This window comes from Scyliorhinus canicula, chromosome 29 (assembly GCF_902713615.1).
Source record: "Scyliorhinus canicula chromosome 29, sScyCan1.1, whole genome shotgun sequence".
Taxonomy (NCBI): Eukaryota; Metazoa; Chordata; class Chondrichthyes; order Carcharhiniformes; family Scyliorhinidae; genus Scyliorhinus; species Scyliorhinus canicula.
The window spans coordinates 8,009,584-8,026,097 of NC_052174.1; the positions used below are offsets into that span (position 1 = coordinate 8,009,584).

Genomic DNA, 16,514 nt, shown 5'->3' on the forward strand with positions numbered 1-16,514 from the left:
AGAGTCTCACTCTATGCAGATGATCTGCTCCTCTACATCTCGGACCCACAAAGCAGCATGGACGGAATCATAGCGCTCCTGAAAGAGTTTGGAGCCTTCTCGGGCTACAAACTCAACATGAGCAAAAGTGAGATCTTCCCAGTACACCCGCAAGGGGGGGGGGGGGGCAGCACTAAAGGGCCTGCCATTCAAACAAGCCCGAAATAAATTCCGCTACCTGGGGATCCAAATAGCCCATGACTGGAAAGGGATCCACAAATGGAACCTCACCAGCCTGACGGAGGAAGTTAAAAAGGACCTGCAAAGATGGAACACACTCCCGCTCTCCCTCGCGGGGAGAGTCCAGACGATCAAAATGAACGTACTGCCCAGGTTCCTTTTCCTGTTTAGATCCATTCCGATCTACATCCCCAAGGCCTTTTTCAAAGCGCTGGACAAACATATCATGGCGTTCGTATGGGGGGGTAAAAATGCTAGGATCCCAAAGAAGGTCATACAAAAAACAAAATCCAGGGGGGGGCTAGCCCTCCCGAATTTACAATTCTACCACTGGGCGGCAACAGCCGAGCGAGTAAGGGGATGGATCCAGGAGCCAGAAGCCGAGTGGGTGCGTGCGGAGGAGGCCTCCTGCATGGGAACCTCCCTCCGGGCCCTCGCCACGGCAGCACTCCCATCCCCACCCAAAAAACACTCCACCTGCCCAGTGGTGACAGCCACCCTCCAATCCTGGAACCAACTGCGGCAGCAATTTGGCCTGTACAAAATGTCGGACAAGGCTCCCATCTGCAACAACCATAGGTTCAAACCAGCACTGACCGACGCCACCTTCAAAAGGTGGAGGCAGGACGGGGGGACACTGACAGTCAGGGACCTATACACAGACGACAGGATCGCAACACTGGACGAACTGACAGAGAAATTTCAGCTAGCTGGGGGGAACGAGCTACGGTACCTGCAGCTCAAAAACTTCCTACAAAAGGAGACAAGGACGTACCCACAACCGCCACGACAGACACTATTGGAAGACCTACTGGACGCAAGTATCCTAGAGAAAGGGAACTGTCGTGACATGTATGACCGACTGGTAGATAGGGACGACACCGTACTGGACGCAACAAGAAGGAAATGGGAGGACGACCTGGGGATGGAGATAGGGTGGGGACTCTGGAGCGAAGCACTGCATAGGGTCAACTCCACCTCCACGTGCGCAAGGCTCAGCCTGACGCAACTAAAAGTGGGACATAGAGCCCACTTAACGAGAAACCGTATGAGTAGGTTCTTCCCGGAGGTGGAGGACAAATGTGAGCGGTGCCAGAGAGGCCCGGCCAACCACGCCCACATGTTCTGGTCTTGCCCCAGACTTGTGGAGTACTGGACAGCCTTCTTCGAGGCTATGTCCAAAGTGGTGGGGGTGAGGGTGGAGCCATGCCCGATAGTGGCGGTCTTCGGGGTTTCAGACCAGCCAGATCTATTCCTGGGGAGGAGGGCGGACGCCCTTGCCTTTGCCTCCCTGATTGCCCGCCGTAGAATCCTGTTTGGCTGGCGGTCAGCAGCACCACCCAGAGCTGCAGACTGGCTGTCCGACCTCTCGGAATCTCTCCAAATGGAGAAAATCAAATTCGGCATCCGAGGGTCGGACGACGGCTTCCACAGAACGTGGGAGCCATTCATGCAACTGTTCCGGGACCTGTTTGTGGCCAACGTACATGAGGAAGAATAGTCGGGTGGCCAAGAACCAGGGGAAAATGGACGGGAATCGGGGGAAGGTAGCCGGGGGGAGGGGGGTGGGGGGGGGCTATGGGCTCGGTATGGGGGTTTGATGGCAAGCCAAGGCCCAAAACCAAACTATAAATAAATGCCTATAAACATGTGCCTCGGCCATATTGGGGAATGTAAAATATGTATGCTGGCTAAAGGGGGCAGCCACAATTATTGTTATGAAGATGCTTACCTGTAAATATTCATGTTAAATTTTTGTGTTTTCCTTTTTTTTTCTCTCTCTCTAATAACTTGTAATTTCTGTGCTGTACTGTTCTATAAAAAAAAAATAAATATGAAAACTCAATAAAAAAACATTTATAAAAAAAAACAATTAACAGCTCTGAAATATAAGATCATCACTAATTAACCCCAGGGAATTCAAGAGAGATTTCTTAACGCAAAGCGTGAGAATTTGGAACTCACTCCCACAGGGAATGGTTGTGGTGAATGACATCGATACTGTTAAGGGGAAGTTAGATAAACACATGATGGAGAAGGGAATAGGAATGTATGTTGATGGGGTTGGGAGAAGAGGGGTATAAGCTGGGTCAGTTGGGCCGAATGGCCTGATTCTGAGCACGTCAGTACTGTGTAAGTCTATGTATGTCATCAACACATGTTTTCTAGATGCTCTGGACTTGAAGCTATAGCTTCAGATTGTCCGACCAAAGTTTGAGGGCCCACAGAAACTATTACCCCAACACAAAATCCAAACATTGTGATTAAATCACACTGTGGGCGGCTCCGACACCCTAAAATTACCTCCACCCCCACCCCCAATCCCCCACCTTAATAAATAATTATCCAAGATCTTTAAATCCCTCGGGTAACCATCAACAATGCAGGGAGGATCCACACATGTTTTCCTGAGCCAGGCCACTCTGCCCATTAGATGGTGATGCTGTTCTCAATGTTCTCAGGATGCAGGTGCTCGTATTTTAGGCCCAGGCGCTCGTTACGATCCTGGATCTTGCGATCGATCTTCTTCAGTTCTTCCTGAAATTCCCTGATGTGCTCCTTCGCCGCCCCGTCGGTGAAATGCCCCTCATAATCACCGAGTTTTCTCTGCGGGGAAAATGGATGGTTTGTATTTAGTTGGGGTGAGGACACGTTCAGTTGTAAACTGGGGCAGCTTTGTGCTGTTGGGCCCACGCCCAATAGGAATCGGGGGTGGGGGTGGGGGGGAGTGACAAACCCATTTCATTCAGGGTTCTTACATCCAGGGGGCTGTGGTGTCCACACCCCCACAATCTGACTGGGAACCCACTCCACCCGGACTTGTCCCGAGCAACCGTCTCAGGCCGAACCAGACAGTTTGCAAACTCTGCGCCACGTCTGACCCCCGAGGTGAGATTCCGACCACAAATCCACTCCGTTCCTCCCTCCTTGACGTTGTCCAACTCTCCCCCTGTCTCGCTCACCTGCCGCAGAAGCCATTGTTGCCTCCGGACCCAACGCATTCCCGGCTGGTCACTGTGGTAGTCACCACTAACTGTATTATATGTATTACGGTAAGACACATAAACTAGAGGTACATGGGTAAATCCCTGCCTGCTGTAGTCCCGCCCAGTAGGCGGCGTACAAGAGTGTGTGCTCCCCGAGCTGTAGCAATTCTGGTTCCAGCTACGGGAGGCACAACATCTTTGCTCAATAAAGCCTCGATTATTCCACGACTTTGTGGTAATTGATCATGCATCAGTCTCCCACGTTCCCACATCTTCGTAATCTTGACGTGATCCAAAACTCTGCCACCCACGCCGAATTCCTGTTCACCCATTACCCTTGTGCTCACTGACCTGTGCTGGCTACTGGTTAACTAAGGCTTCAATCTTAAAACATTCATCCTTGTTTTCAAATTTCTCCATTGCCTTGCTCCCCCCTCCCTATCTCCATAACATCCTTTGAGATGTAGCCTGCCGAGATAGGCCGCACTTGGAGTATGGTGTTCAATTCTGGTCGCCACACTATCAGAAGGATGTGAAGGCTTTAGAGAGGGTGCAGAAGAGATTTACCAGGATGTTGCCCGGTATGGAGGGCATTAGCTATGAGGAGAGGTTGGATAAACTCGATTTGTTCTCACTGGAATGACGGAGGTTGAGGTCCACAAAATTATGAGGGGCATAGACAGAGTGGATAGTCAGAGGCTTTTCCCCAGGGTAGAGGGGTCAATTACTAGGGGGGCATAAGTTTAAAATGAAATGAAAATCGCTTATTGTCACAAGTAGGCTTCAATGAAGTTACTGTGAAAAGCCCCTAGTCGCCACATTCCGGCGCCTGTTTGGGGAGGCTGGTACGGGAATCGAACCGTGCTGCTGGCCTGCTTGGTCTGCTTTAAAAGCCAGCGATTTAGCATGGTGAGCTAAACCAGCCTCAGGCTCCACAAACACCAGTGGGCCCATCAGCGGGCAACGCAGAGCAAAATCAGACTCTGGCTAGTGAGTTGGAAAGAGCAGGAAAACACAGGTCCAAACTGTATGAACGGTTAGCTTGGGGCGCGCAGGCACCAGGAACAAGGAGAGGAGACTAGGACGAGGACGGAGAGGCAGAGGCTGCTGAGGTTTGACCGTTCTTGCGAAAGTTGAGCAGGTCTGCGACCCGACCCAGGGCAGCCCAGCAACAGCTAGGTGTGACTCCCCGAATCAAGCTTTAGCCACAAGGAGACGCCCAGTGACCCAGACGAGCGGGCTGAGTGAGATTGTTGGGGGGGAGGGGGGGGGCGATGGTGAATGTGTAACCACTATAATTCACACTGTACACGACTGTGTCCCCGTGGGCCCCACCTGTGTTGCCTCTGCCAACAGGGGCAGATGAGGAGCATGTACAGGGCTCCGCCCTCGGCTCCGCCCCCAGCAGGAAGTATAAGTGCTGCGGCCCTGCGAGACCGAATGAATAAGGACTTTAGATTGTGATGAAATGTTAAAAGTAAGACGAGAGTAGTTATTGTGATAGGTAGAGGTTCCCGAGTATTGGTAATGCATGTCCCCTTTGACATAGCGCCAATTAGAGAAATGTTATCTAAAAATTTTTGCCACAGTTAATGACAGAGTAGACGCCCTGGAACTCGCAAAGGTCAGGGAACCCAAAAAGGAACTCAAAGGAACATAGCGGAACCGTACATAGGTGCCAGTGTTCAGGTAGGTGGTTTGAAGTGTGTCTACTTCAATGCCAGGAGTATACGAAATAAGGTAGGGGAACTGGCAGCATGGGTTGGTACCTGGGACTTCGACGTTGTAGCCATTTCAGAGACATGGATAGAGCAGGGACAGGAATGGTTGTTACAGGTTCCGGGGTTTAGGTGTTTTAGTAAGCTCAGAGAAGGGGGCAAAAGAGGGGGAGGTGTGGCGCTGCTAGTCAAGGACAGTATTACGGTGGCGGAAAGGATGCTAGATGGGGACTCTTCTTCTGAGGTAGTATGGGCTGAGGTTAGAAACAGGAAAGGAGAGGTCACCCTGTTGGGAGTTTTCTATAGGCCACCTAATAGTTCTAGGGATGTAGAGGAAAGGATGGCGAAGATGATTCTGGAAAAGAGCGAAAGTAACAGGGTAGTTGTTATGGGAGACTTTAACTTTCCAAATATTGACTGGAAAAGATATATTTCGAGTACATTAGATGGGTCGTTCTTTGTACAATGTGTGCAGGAGGGTTTCCTGACACAATATGTCGACAGGCCAACAAGAGGCGAGGCCACATTGGATTTGGTTTTGGGTAATGAACCAGGCCAGGTGTTAGATCTGGAGGTAGGTGAGCACTTTGGAAACAGTGACCACAATTCGGTGACCTTTACGTTAGTGATGGAAAGGGATAAGTATACCCCGCAGGGCAAGAGTTATAGCTGGGGGAAGGGCAATTATGATGCCATTAGACATGACTTAGGATGTGTTGGTTGGAGAAGTAGGCTGCAAGGGTTGGGCACACTGGATATGTGGAGCTTGTTCAAGGAACAGCTATTGCATGTTCTTGATAAGTACGTACCAGTCAGGCAGGGAGGAAGGGGTCGAGCGAGGGAACCGTGGTTTACCAAAGAAGTGGAATCTCTTGTTAAGAGGAAGAAGGAGGCCTATGTGAAGATGAGGCATGAAGTTTCAGTTGGGGCGCTTGATAGTTACAAGGAAGCGAGGAAGGATCTAAAGAGAGAGCTGAGACGAGCAAGGAGGGGACATGAGAAGTCTTTGGCAGGTAGGATCAAGGAAAACCCAAAAGCTTTCTATAGGTATGTCGGGAATAAAAGAATGACGAGGGTAAGAGTAGGGCCAGTCAAGCACAGTGGTGGGAAGTTGTATGTGGAGGCTGAGGAGATAAGCGAGATACTAAATGAATACTTTTTGTCAATATTCACTCAAGAAAAAGATAATATTGTGGAGGAGAATGCTGAGACCCAGGCTATTAGAATAGATGGCATTGAGGTGCGTAGGGAAGAAGTGTTGGCAATTCTGGACAAGGTGAAAATAGATAAGTCCCCGGGGCCGGATGGGATTTATCCTAGGATTCTCTGGGAAGCCAGGGAAGAGATTGCTGAGCCTTTGGCTTTGATTTTTAGGTCATCATTGGCTACAGGAATAGTGCCAGAGGACTGGAGGATAGCAAATGTGGTCCCTTTGTTCAAGAAGGGGAGTAGAGATAACCCCGGTAACTATAGGCCGGTGAGCCTAACGTCTGTGGTGGGTAAGGTCTTGGAGAGGATTATAAAAGATACGATTTATAATCACCTAGATAGGAATAATATGATTAGGGATAGTCAGCATGGTTTTGTGAAGGGTAGGTCATGCCTCACAAACCTTATCGAGTTCTTTGAGAAGGTGACTGAACAGGTAGACGAGGGTAGAGCAGTTGATGTGGTGTATATGGATTTCAGTAAAGCGTTTGATAAGGTTCCCCACGGTCGGCTATTGCAGAAAATACGGAGGCTGGGGATTGAGGGTGATTTAGAGATGTGGATCAGAAATTGGCTAGTTGAAAGAAGACAGAGAGTGGTGGTGGATGGGAAATGTTCAGAATGGAGTTCAGTTACGAGTGGCGTACCACAAGGATCTGTTCTGGGGCCGTTGCTGTTTGTCATTTTTATAAATGACCTAGAGGAGGGCGCAGAAGGATGGGTGAGTAAATTTGCAGACGACACTAAAGTCGGTGGAGTTGTAGACAGTGCGGAAGGATGTTGCAGGTTACAGAGGGACATAGATAAGCTGCAGAGCTGGACTGAGAGGTGGCAAATGGAGTTTAATGTGGAGAAGTGTGAGGTGATTCACTTTGGAAAGAATAACAGGAATGCGGAATATTTGGCTAATGGTAAAATTCTTGGTAGTGTGGATGAGCAGAGGGATCTCGGTGTCCATGTACATAGATCCCTGAAAGTTGCCACCCAGGTTGATAGGGTTGTGAAGAAGGCCTATGGTGTGTTGGCCTTTATTGGTAGAGGGATTGAGTTCCGGAGCCATGAGGTCATGTTGCAGCTGCACAAAACTCTGGTACGGCCGCATTTGGAGTATTGCGTACAGTTCTGGTCGCCTCATTATAGGAAGGACGTGGAAGCTTTGGAACAGGTGCAGAGGAGATTTACCAGGATGTTGCCTGGTATGGAGGGAAAATCTTATGAGGAAAGGCTGATGGACTTGAGGTTGTTTTCGTTAGAGAGAAGAAGGTTAAGAGGTGACTTAATAGAGGCATACAAAATGATCAGAGGGTTAGATAGGGTGGACAGCGAGAGCCTTCTCCCGCGGATGGAGGTGGCTAGCACGAGGGGACATAGCCTTAAATTGAGGGGTAATAGATATAGGACAGAGGTCAGAGGTGTTTTTTTTACGCAAAGAGTGGTGAGGCCGTGGAATGCCCTACCTGCAACAGTACTGAACTCGCCAACATTGAGGGCATTTAAAAGTTTATTGGATAAGCATATGGATGATACGGGCATAGTGTAGGTTAGATGGCCTTTAGTTTTTTTTCCATGTCGGTGCAACATCGAGGGCCGAAGGGCCTGTACTGCGCTGTATCGTTCTATGTTCTATGATCCTTCACAATTTCTCGTGAGGATCACAAGGACACAAGTAACACAAAATGGAGAACTGCAAAGAGTGCAGGGAAAAACGGACATAGTAAAGAGCAAACAGCTTGCAGAAGCTTTCAGCATTGGGACACTTGCAAAAACCGGTTTCCCGACAGCTGCAGAGTTCAGGCAGCGCTGTTAATGGGAAAGCCATCTACATACTAATGAGGTGATACCGGGACAATCCCGGGCACAATCGATACACTCAAGTATCAATCGATACTTTTCAATAGCGAAGCAGCCATGATGGAGCCAGCGAAACCAGGACAATGAGTCCTAAGAACCGCCCCAGCCATCAAGGAACGACCCTAGGATAGGGGGGTTTAAATCATATCGATTGGGAAAAGGCCCAATCGATCCCCAGCACGTGAGGAAGCCCGCCCCAAGGGGCACGGACCTCCTGGGACCTATAAAAGAAGGTCCCGCACATGGTTCGGTCTCCTGTCTCCGGCCTCCGACTCCAGCCTCCAGACTCCTGTCTTTTACACCAGCCGTCGAGCAGCAGCCATCGATAAGTAAGTGCCAAACGACGATTGCTACCTTGACCCAGGCATTAGAATAGAACAGTACAGCACAGAACAGGCCCCTCGGCCCCCGATGCTGTGCCGAGCAATGATCACCCCACTCAAACCCACATACCCCTAACCCAACAATCCCCCCATCAACCCTTACACTACGGGCAATTTAACATAGCCAATCCACCCAACCCGCACATCTTTGGACTGTGGGAGGAAACCGGAGCACCCGGAGGAAACCCACGCACACACGGGGAGGACGTGCAGACTCCACACAGACAGTGACCCAGCCGGGAATCGAACCTGGGACCCTGGAGCTGTGAAGCATTGATGCTAACCACCATGCTACCGTGAGGCCCCAAAATTACATTACTTGTACCCGTGCCGACCAGTAGTAACAAGAAGTTGCAGACCAGAACGGAACGAAGGCCTTGTTCCCTGACCTTGCCTGTTCCTTCTTAGATAAGTATTAGTCATTTAATGGTAGAAGTAAGTTAGTCTTTAGCGTGTGCATGAGTATTTATTATAATTGTTATAATAAACTCTAATTGTTTTGGACTTACTAATTGGTGTATAGCTTTATTGCTTTGACCTTGATACTTGTGACGGTGTCTCTTCCGGCACCTGGCGACTCCAGAGCATAGAAACGAGAAACAGAACCAAGAAAGTGTTAAGCACACTGCCTCTGTTGGAGGAGTGTTAAACACACTAACTCAGAACGAGCAACAAAGGCACTGGACACTGCAAAGTCTGTGGTCCCCTGACAACAACCTGGAGGGGTTGCAGGGAGGTCTTTAGGGTAATATCAAAAGATGGTGTACGTGAGACTCGAATCAGGTCTCCTTAAAGGAGTATTCAGGGTGTCGGATTGGCCAGGATTGGAAGTGCATGTTTGAAAGAGTTTATCTGCAGGAGTTCAAGATTCATTTCTCTATCTCACATATCTTGTTGTGAGTATAACCTTCGTACTTTAACTTAATACCGATTATTTCCTCAGCAATAGTTTCTTTTAATAAGCATATTTTAATATTTTAGACCAAGGTTTTCTCTGATCTCGGAGTGTGAAAGGCTGGATTGAAACGCTACGTCTGTTTTAAACTGTGTGTGTGTATCAGCAGAATTTACATCAGTTTGTGAAGTCACATGATTTCACAGAAAGCTCCCCCCCTTTCTGTTAAATGTTGGATGTGTGTTTCTGGGCTCTCAGTGTGACAAGTGTTGCTGCAGTCGGAGATCTCGATATCTCCATCAAGATGGTCACCTACAAAGTCGCTATCGGGACTGGGGAAGAGGTGGATGCAGGAACTTGGAGTTACGTGTACTGTACCCTGATCAGAGAGCGAAGTCAGAGCCACAAAACCAATGTGAACAGATGGCTGTCTGGCGACCTGATGGAGGGATCTGTAAGTATACATACACCAGCAGAGGGAATGCATATTGTAAATATCAACTTTATTGAAGCACCTCAGAGTGCCTGAGACAAGTTGTATTTGATCGTATTTGTACTTTCCCCAAGTCAAAATGTTTCGCACTGTACATGTATAAATGTGATGATCAGAGCATATTTGTGGAAAAAAGGTACGAGTGGAGGGGGCATTTCACCAGATTGCAATTGTCATAAACCCCATGATGACCACAGGGAAACCATTATCGATCACCCTGTGGGACTCACGGAGTTTCCCGAGTTGGGGCAGGGGCCACCCAGCTGGAGCTGGTTAGACTTAAAGACTTACATATAAAAGCCAGTCCAAGCAGGGCCCCGAGTTGTTGGTTGTCCCAATGCGGACTGGATTGTGCGGTGATACGCATCACTGTAAATACACAAGAGGTTAATGTAAATACACTATGACTAAGTAACCACTAGAGGGAGCACCAGAGACATCATGACATGCAGACATACAGCTAATGAACAGATAGAATAGGACACGACCAATGGGCAGTCAAGACACCCGGAGGTGACACTACTACAAGGGGGCATTACACAACCCATATTTAAGGACAGGTCACACATGCTCTGTCTCTTTCCACAGGCGACAGTTAGAGAGTAGGACAGGGGCAGGTCAGGAAGCACCACACCCACCACGTGGCTCAGAGCAGACTGGTTAGTTCGACTGAGTTACTATAGCAAGATTAGCAAGATAGTCGAACTCATAGAGAACTGTGCTAACGGTTCAATAAATCACATTGAACTTACTTCAAAGTCTGGAGTATCTTTTGGTCAAAGCTGCATCGAGTTGCAGCCTGTGTTAGAGTACATAACACAACACGATACCAGTAGTGCCTGTTGAATCTATATAGTTCAACTCAGCAAGATCCGTGACTACCTGCAACAGCACCCAGGCAAGTATATCGAGATTCCAGTTCCTCAGCAGCTCAGGTACCACGTCAATCTCACTGCCAACTGGCGTCCATTCAAGCAGAGATTTGAGATTTACATGGTAGCATCCGACCGAGATGGCGTGGCCGATGCTGAGAAGATAGATCTTCTACTCACCATTGTGGGTGAAAGTGCAACAGAAATCTTCAACTCCTTCAAGTACTCCAAAGGGCAGGACAAGAGAGACGTCCAGACAGTCCTGGACAGGTTTAAAAACGACTGCGAGGCGAACGCGACAGAAATCGGTAAAACTGGCGCCTATACTCACCACGAGGCAAAGGTAGGCTTGCAACAGAAGCAAACAGCAATTTTGACTGGCAGCCATCTTGCGCAAGGAGCTGCACATGCGCAGTTCCCGAGAAGACGCGAACCGGCGAAACAGTTGCGAAAAGAGCGCACAGTGAAGGAAAAGCGATCTGCGCATGCGCAAACCATTCCTGTGCTCTACGTCACAAGCGTCATGACATCAGAAGCCCCAGACCACGCCCACTTAAAGGGGAAATGTCCAAAAATAGTGAAGAAAAATTTTAAAGCCAGTAAACACAATTCTTTCACCTGAAACGACAGCACAATGCCTGAACTTCGACCAGTAGCTGAAAAATAACCTCCGCAGAACCCTGCAACAAGCAGTTAGCACCGCCCTAAGATATGATTTAGTCCTTGAAGACGACGACTCGCACAATGATTTCATCATTGGATGTGGCAACCTCAGCACCAGCATAGAGGACATCCCGATCCATGAGTGCAGGATTCTGCTGCGGCCTAACGCCAAGAGACAGCAAGCAGTACAAGCCCACAGAGAGCGTCACGACGCCAAGAGAGTGGTCCATGCGCCACGAAGAGTCGCCGGCTCCACTGCACGACTCAGATGAGAGCGCACAGGTCAACTCCACTACTTTCTTTGTCTCTGTGAGGTCGAGCGTGGCCCCCTCTAAAAGTCGCTGGCGTATGAGGTCTGACCCAATCCCCGTTGTTATAACCTGCCTGCTTACCATTGGCTGGGGACTAATGACAATCCCACAATCCTGTGGGAGTTTGAGCATCCCCAATGAGGGGGGGCGGAGAAATCATTAGCAGACTCCCTGTATAAATAGAGCTGGCCAGTTTGGAACCAGCAGAGAGAGAGAGGAGTGAGCAGCAAGGGACGTTGCTGCTGCTGTTGTGTGTATATATATATATGTTATTGTAAAAAAAAATTATTTCTTTGTATCCTGAAGACTCGTGCTGGATTCTTCGTGGCTCTCACAAAACCCGTAACAAAGGCGTCACGTATAAGGAGGTTCGAATGTTCCAGGCTGTGCGGGGGAGACTGGTCGATGGTGACCGAGGCGATTCGTGGCTGGTCGTCGCTGGTGTTAGACGATGGTGTGCCCGGGGGGCACGGGTCCTGGAACGATGGTGGTGCCCATGTGCTGTGGGGAAGACAAGATGGCGGCGCCTGGAGATCTTGGGGTGGACAAAATTGCAGCGCCCACGGGCCGCACTTGGCGGGGGTTGAAAAAGATGGCGGCGCCCATGGGCCACACGAGCTCCGAGGAGGGGAAGATGGCGGGACACACTGGCCGTGCGTGGTCTGAGGGGGAGAAGATGGTGGCGCCCACTGGCCGCGTGTGGTCCGGGGAGGTGAAGATGGCGGTGCCCATTGTGCGTAAACGAGGGGGGCTGCAGATGTAACATCGGGGACCCCTGGGGTTGGCAGGCTGGCGCGTGGCACAGGCCTATTGGCAGGGTAAGGCCCCCACTGGCGCGGCCGTCTGTGGAGTCCACGATGCGTAAGAGGGGTGGGCCGCGCGGCTGGGGGTGTAGACCTGTATATTGCGCGAGGCAAACGTCATTGATAGCGCTAGTTGAGACAGAGACGAGAGTTGAATACAACTCAGGCTTCATTACTCTAAGATGTGTGGCCTCCCACAGCAGCTGGCGAAATGGCTGCTGTACGGGGAGCACACATATTTATACTCCGCCTACTGGGCGGATCAGTACTGAGGGAGTGCCGCGCTGTCAGGTGGTCAGTACTGAGGGAGTGCCGCACTGTCAGAGGGTCAGTACTGAGGGAGTGCTGCACTGTCAGAGGGTCAGTACTGAGGGAGTGCCGCACTGTCAGAGGGTCAGTACTGAGGGAGCGCTGCACTGTCAGAGGGTCAGTACTGAGGGTGTGCTGCACGGTCAGAGGGTCAGTATTGAGGGAGTGCTGTACTGTCAGAGGGTCAGTACTGAGGGAGTGCTGTACTGTCAGAGGGTCAGTACTGAGGGAGTGCCGCACTGTCAGAGGGTCAGTACTGAGGGAGTGCCGCACTGTCAGAGGGTCAGTACTGAGGGAGTGCCGCACTGCCAGAGGGTCAGTACTGAGGGAGTGCTGCACTGTCAGAGGGTCAGTACTGAGGGAGTGCCGCACTGCCAGAGGGTCAGTACTGAGGGAGTGCTGCACTGTCAGAGGGTCAGTACTGAGGGAGTGCTGCACTGTCAGAGGGTTAGTACTGAGTGAGTGCTGCACTGTCAGAGGGTCAGTACTGAGGGAGTGCTGCACGGTCAGAGGGTCAGTACTGAGGGAGTGCTGCACTGTCAGAGGGTCAGTACTGAGGGAGTGCCGCACTGTCAGAGGGTCAGTACTGAGGGAGTGCCGCACTGTCAGAGGGTCAGTACTGAGGGAGTGCCGCACTGTCGGAGGGTCAGTACTGAGGGAGTGCTGCACTGTCAGGGGGTCAGTACTGAGGGAGTGCCCCACTGTCAGAGGGTCAGTACTGAGGAAGTGCTGCACTGTCAGAGGGTCGGTACTGAGGGAGCACCGCACTGTCAGAGGGTCAGTACTGAGGGAGTTCCGCACTGTCAGAGGGTCAGTACTGAGGGAGTGCTGCACTGTCAGAGGGTCAGTACTGAGGGAGTGCCGCACTGTCGGAGGGTCAGTACTGAGGGAGTGCTGCACTGTCAGGGGGTCAGTACTGAGGGAGTGCCGCACTGTCAGAGGGTCAGTACTGAGGAAGTGCTGCACTGTCAGAGGGTCGGTACTGAGGGAGCACCGCACTGTCAGAGGGTCAGTACTGAGGGAGGTCCGCACTGTCAGAGGGTCAGTACTGAGGGAGTGCTGCACTGTCAGAGGGCCAGTACTGAGGGAGTACTGCATTGTCAGAGGGTCAGTACTGAGGGAGCGCCGCACTGTCAGAGGGTCAGTACTGAGGGAGTGCCGCACTGTCAGAGGGTTAGTACAGAGGGAGTGCCGCACTGTCAGAGGGTCAGTACTGAGGGAGTGCTGCACTGTCAGAGGGTCAGTACCGAGGGAGTGCCGCACTGTCAGAGGGTTAGTATTGAGGGGGCACTGCACTGTCAGAGGGTCAGTACTGAGGGAGTGCCGCACTGTCAGTGGGTCAGTACTGAGGGAGTGCCGCACTGTCAGAGGGTCAGTACTGAGGGAGTGCCGCACTGTCAGAGGGTCAGTACTGAGGGAGTGCTGCACTGTCAGAGGGTCAGTACTGAGGGAGCGCCGCACTGTCAGAGGGTCAGTACTGAGGGAGCACCGCACTGTCAGAGGGTCAGTACTGAGGGAGCACCGCACTGTCAGAGGGTTAGTACTGAGGGAGTGCTGCACTGTCAGAGGGTCAGTACTGAGGGAGCACCGCACTGTCAGAGGGTCAGTACTGAGGGAGTGCTGCACTGTCAGAGGGTTAGTACTGAGGGAGTGCTGCACTGACGGAGGGTTAGTATTGAGGGAGCGCTGCACTGTGGGAGGTCTTTCAGATGGGATAATAAATTTCGGCACCAACTGTGGAAATAACTGATCGCAATGTACACTATTTTGTAGAAGAATAACGGAGATCTCCCTCGTATTTTGGCCAATAGTCATCCTTTGGCGGCATCACAAACACCAGATTATCTTATTTTTATTGGTAAACTGTATACCATAGAGTTGGTGAATTGTGAATCTCGATGCAAATCCTTTTATTGATAGTTGGTAGATTCCCAGATTTTAGTATTCCATATGTTTGTACGCTCTACATTCCCAGCGGTCTCCCTTTTTAAATGCTCTACATACTTAAGTAAAAAACATTCAGCAGCTGCGGTACTTAACAGCATGATTAACACAACATTAACAATTAACAGCTCACAGGCCTCAATCTCGCTGATACCTAAGAAAGACAAAGACCCAACGGAATGTGGGTCATACAGACCCATATCTCTGCTGAACGCAGACGCCAAAATACTGGCCAAAATCCTAGCCAAAAGGCTAGAAGACTGTGTACCTGAGGTGGTCACAGAGGACCAGACGGGCTTCGTCAAAGGTAGACAGCTTACCGCGAACATCAGGCGCCTGCTGAACGTGATAATGACCCCCTCCGGGGAGAGAACACAAGAGGTGATCGTCTCCCTGGACGCAGAAAAGGCCTTCGACAGAGTCGAATGGAAATACCTCATAGAGGTACTGGAGCGGTTCGGGCTTGGAACAGGGTTCACCGCTTGGGTAAAGCTCCTATACAACGCTCCCATGGCGAGTGTACGGACCAACAATACCAACTCCCAATACTTCCAGCTGCACAGGGGCACCAGACAAGGATGCCCACTGTCCCCGCTGCTGTTCGCACTAGCAATCGAACCGCTAGCAATCGCGCTCAGGGCAGCAAAAAATTGGAGGGGGATCCGAAGGGGAGGTAGAGAGCACAGAGTCTCACTCTATGCGGATGATCTGCTCCTCTATATCTCGGACCCACAAAGCAGCATGGACGGAATCATAGCGCTCCTGAAAGAGTTTGGAGCCTTCTCGGGCTACAAACTCAACATGAGCAAAAGTGAGATCTTCCCAGTACACCCGCAAGGGGGGGGGGGGGGGGGGGGTGGGGGGGCAGCGCTAAAGGGCCTGCCGTTCAAACAAGCCCGAAATAAATTCCGCTACCTGGGGATCCAAATAGCCCATGACTGGAAAGGGATCCACAAATGGAACCTCACCAGCCTGACGGAGGAAGTTAAAAAGGACCTGCAAAGATGGAACAAACTCCCGCTCTTCCTCGCGGGGAGAGTCCAGACGATCAAAATGAACGTACTGCCCAGGTTCCTTTTCCTGTTTAGATCCATTCCGATCTACATCCCCAAGGCCTTTTTCAAAGCGCTGGACAAACATATCATGGCGTTCGTATGGGGGGGGTAAAAATGCTAGGATCCCAAAGAAGGTCATACAAAAACAAAATCCAGGGGGGGGCTAGCCCTCCCGAATCTACAATTCTACCACTGGGCGGCAACAGCCGAGCGAGTAAGGGGATGGATCCAGGAGCCAGAAGCCGAGTGGGTGCGTGCGGAGGAGGCCTCCTGCATGGGAACCTCCCTCCGGGCCCTCGCCACGGCAGCACTCCCATCCCCACCCAAAAAACACTCCACCTGCCCAGTGGTGACAGCCACCCTCCAATCCTGGAACCAACTGCGGCAGCAATTTGGCCTGTACAAAATGTCGGACAAGGCTCCCATCTGCAACAACCATAGGTTCAAACCAGCACTGACCGACGCCACCTTCAAAAGGTGGAGGCAGGACGGGGGGACACTGACAGTCAGGGACCTATACACGGACGACAGGATCGCAACACTGGACGAACTGACAGAGAAATTTCAGCTAGCTGGGGGGAACGAGCTACGGTACCTGCAGCTCAAAAACTTCCTACAAAAGGAGACAAGGACGTACCCACAACCGCCACGACAGACACTATTGGAAGACCTACTGGACGCAAGTATCCTAGAGAAAGGGAACTGTCGTGACATGTATGACCGACTGGTAGATAGGGACGACACCGTACTGGACGCAACAAGAAGGAAATGGGAGGACGACCTGGGGATGGAGATAGGGTGG

The 16,514-nt window shown here is 50.9% G+C and overlaps 1 protein-coding gene across 1 annotated transcript in view; it reads left to right on the top strand.

Annotated features, from left to right (window-relative positions):
• LOC119958294 (polyunsaturated fatty acid 5-lipoxygenase-like) overlaps positions 1-9,791 on the top strand; it is a 172,224-nt gene extending 162,433 nt beyond the window's left edge. Inside the window, exon 18 of the mRNA XM_038786728.1 lies at positions 9,521-9,791. Coding sequence (XP_038642656.1) covers positions 9,521-9,791 — 271 coding nt within the window. The remainder of the gene's footprint in view (positions 1-9,520) is intronic.
• Positions 9,792-16,514: the final 6,723 nt, after the last annotated feature.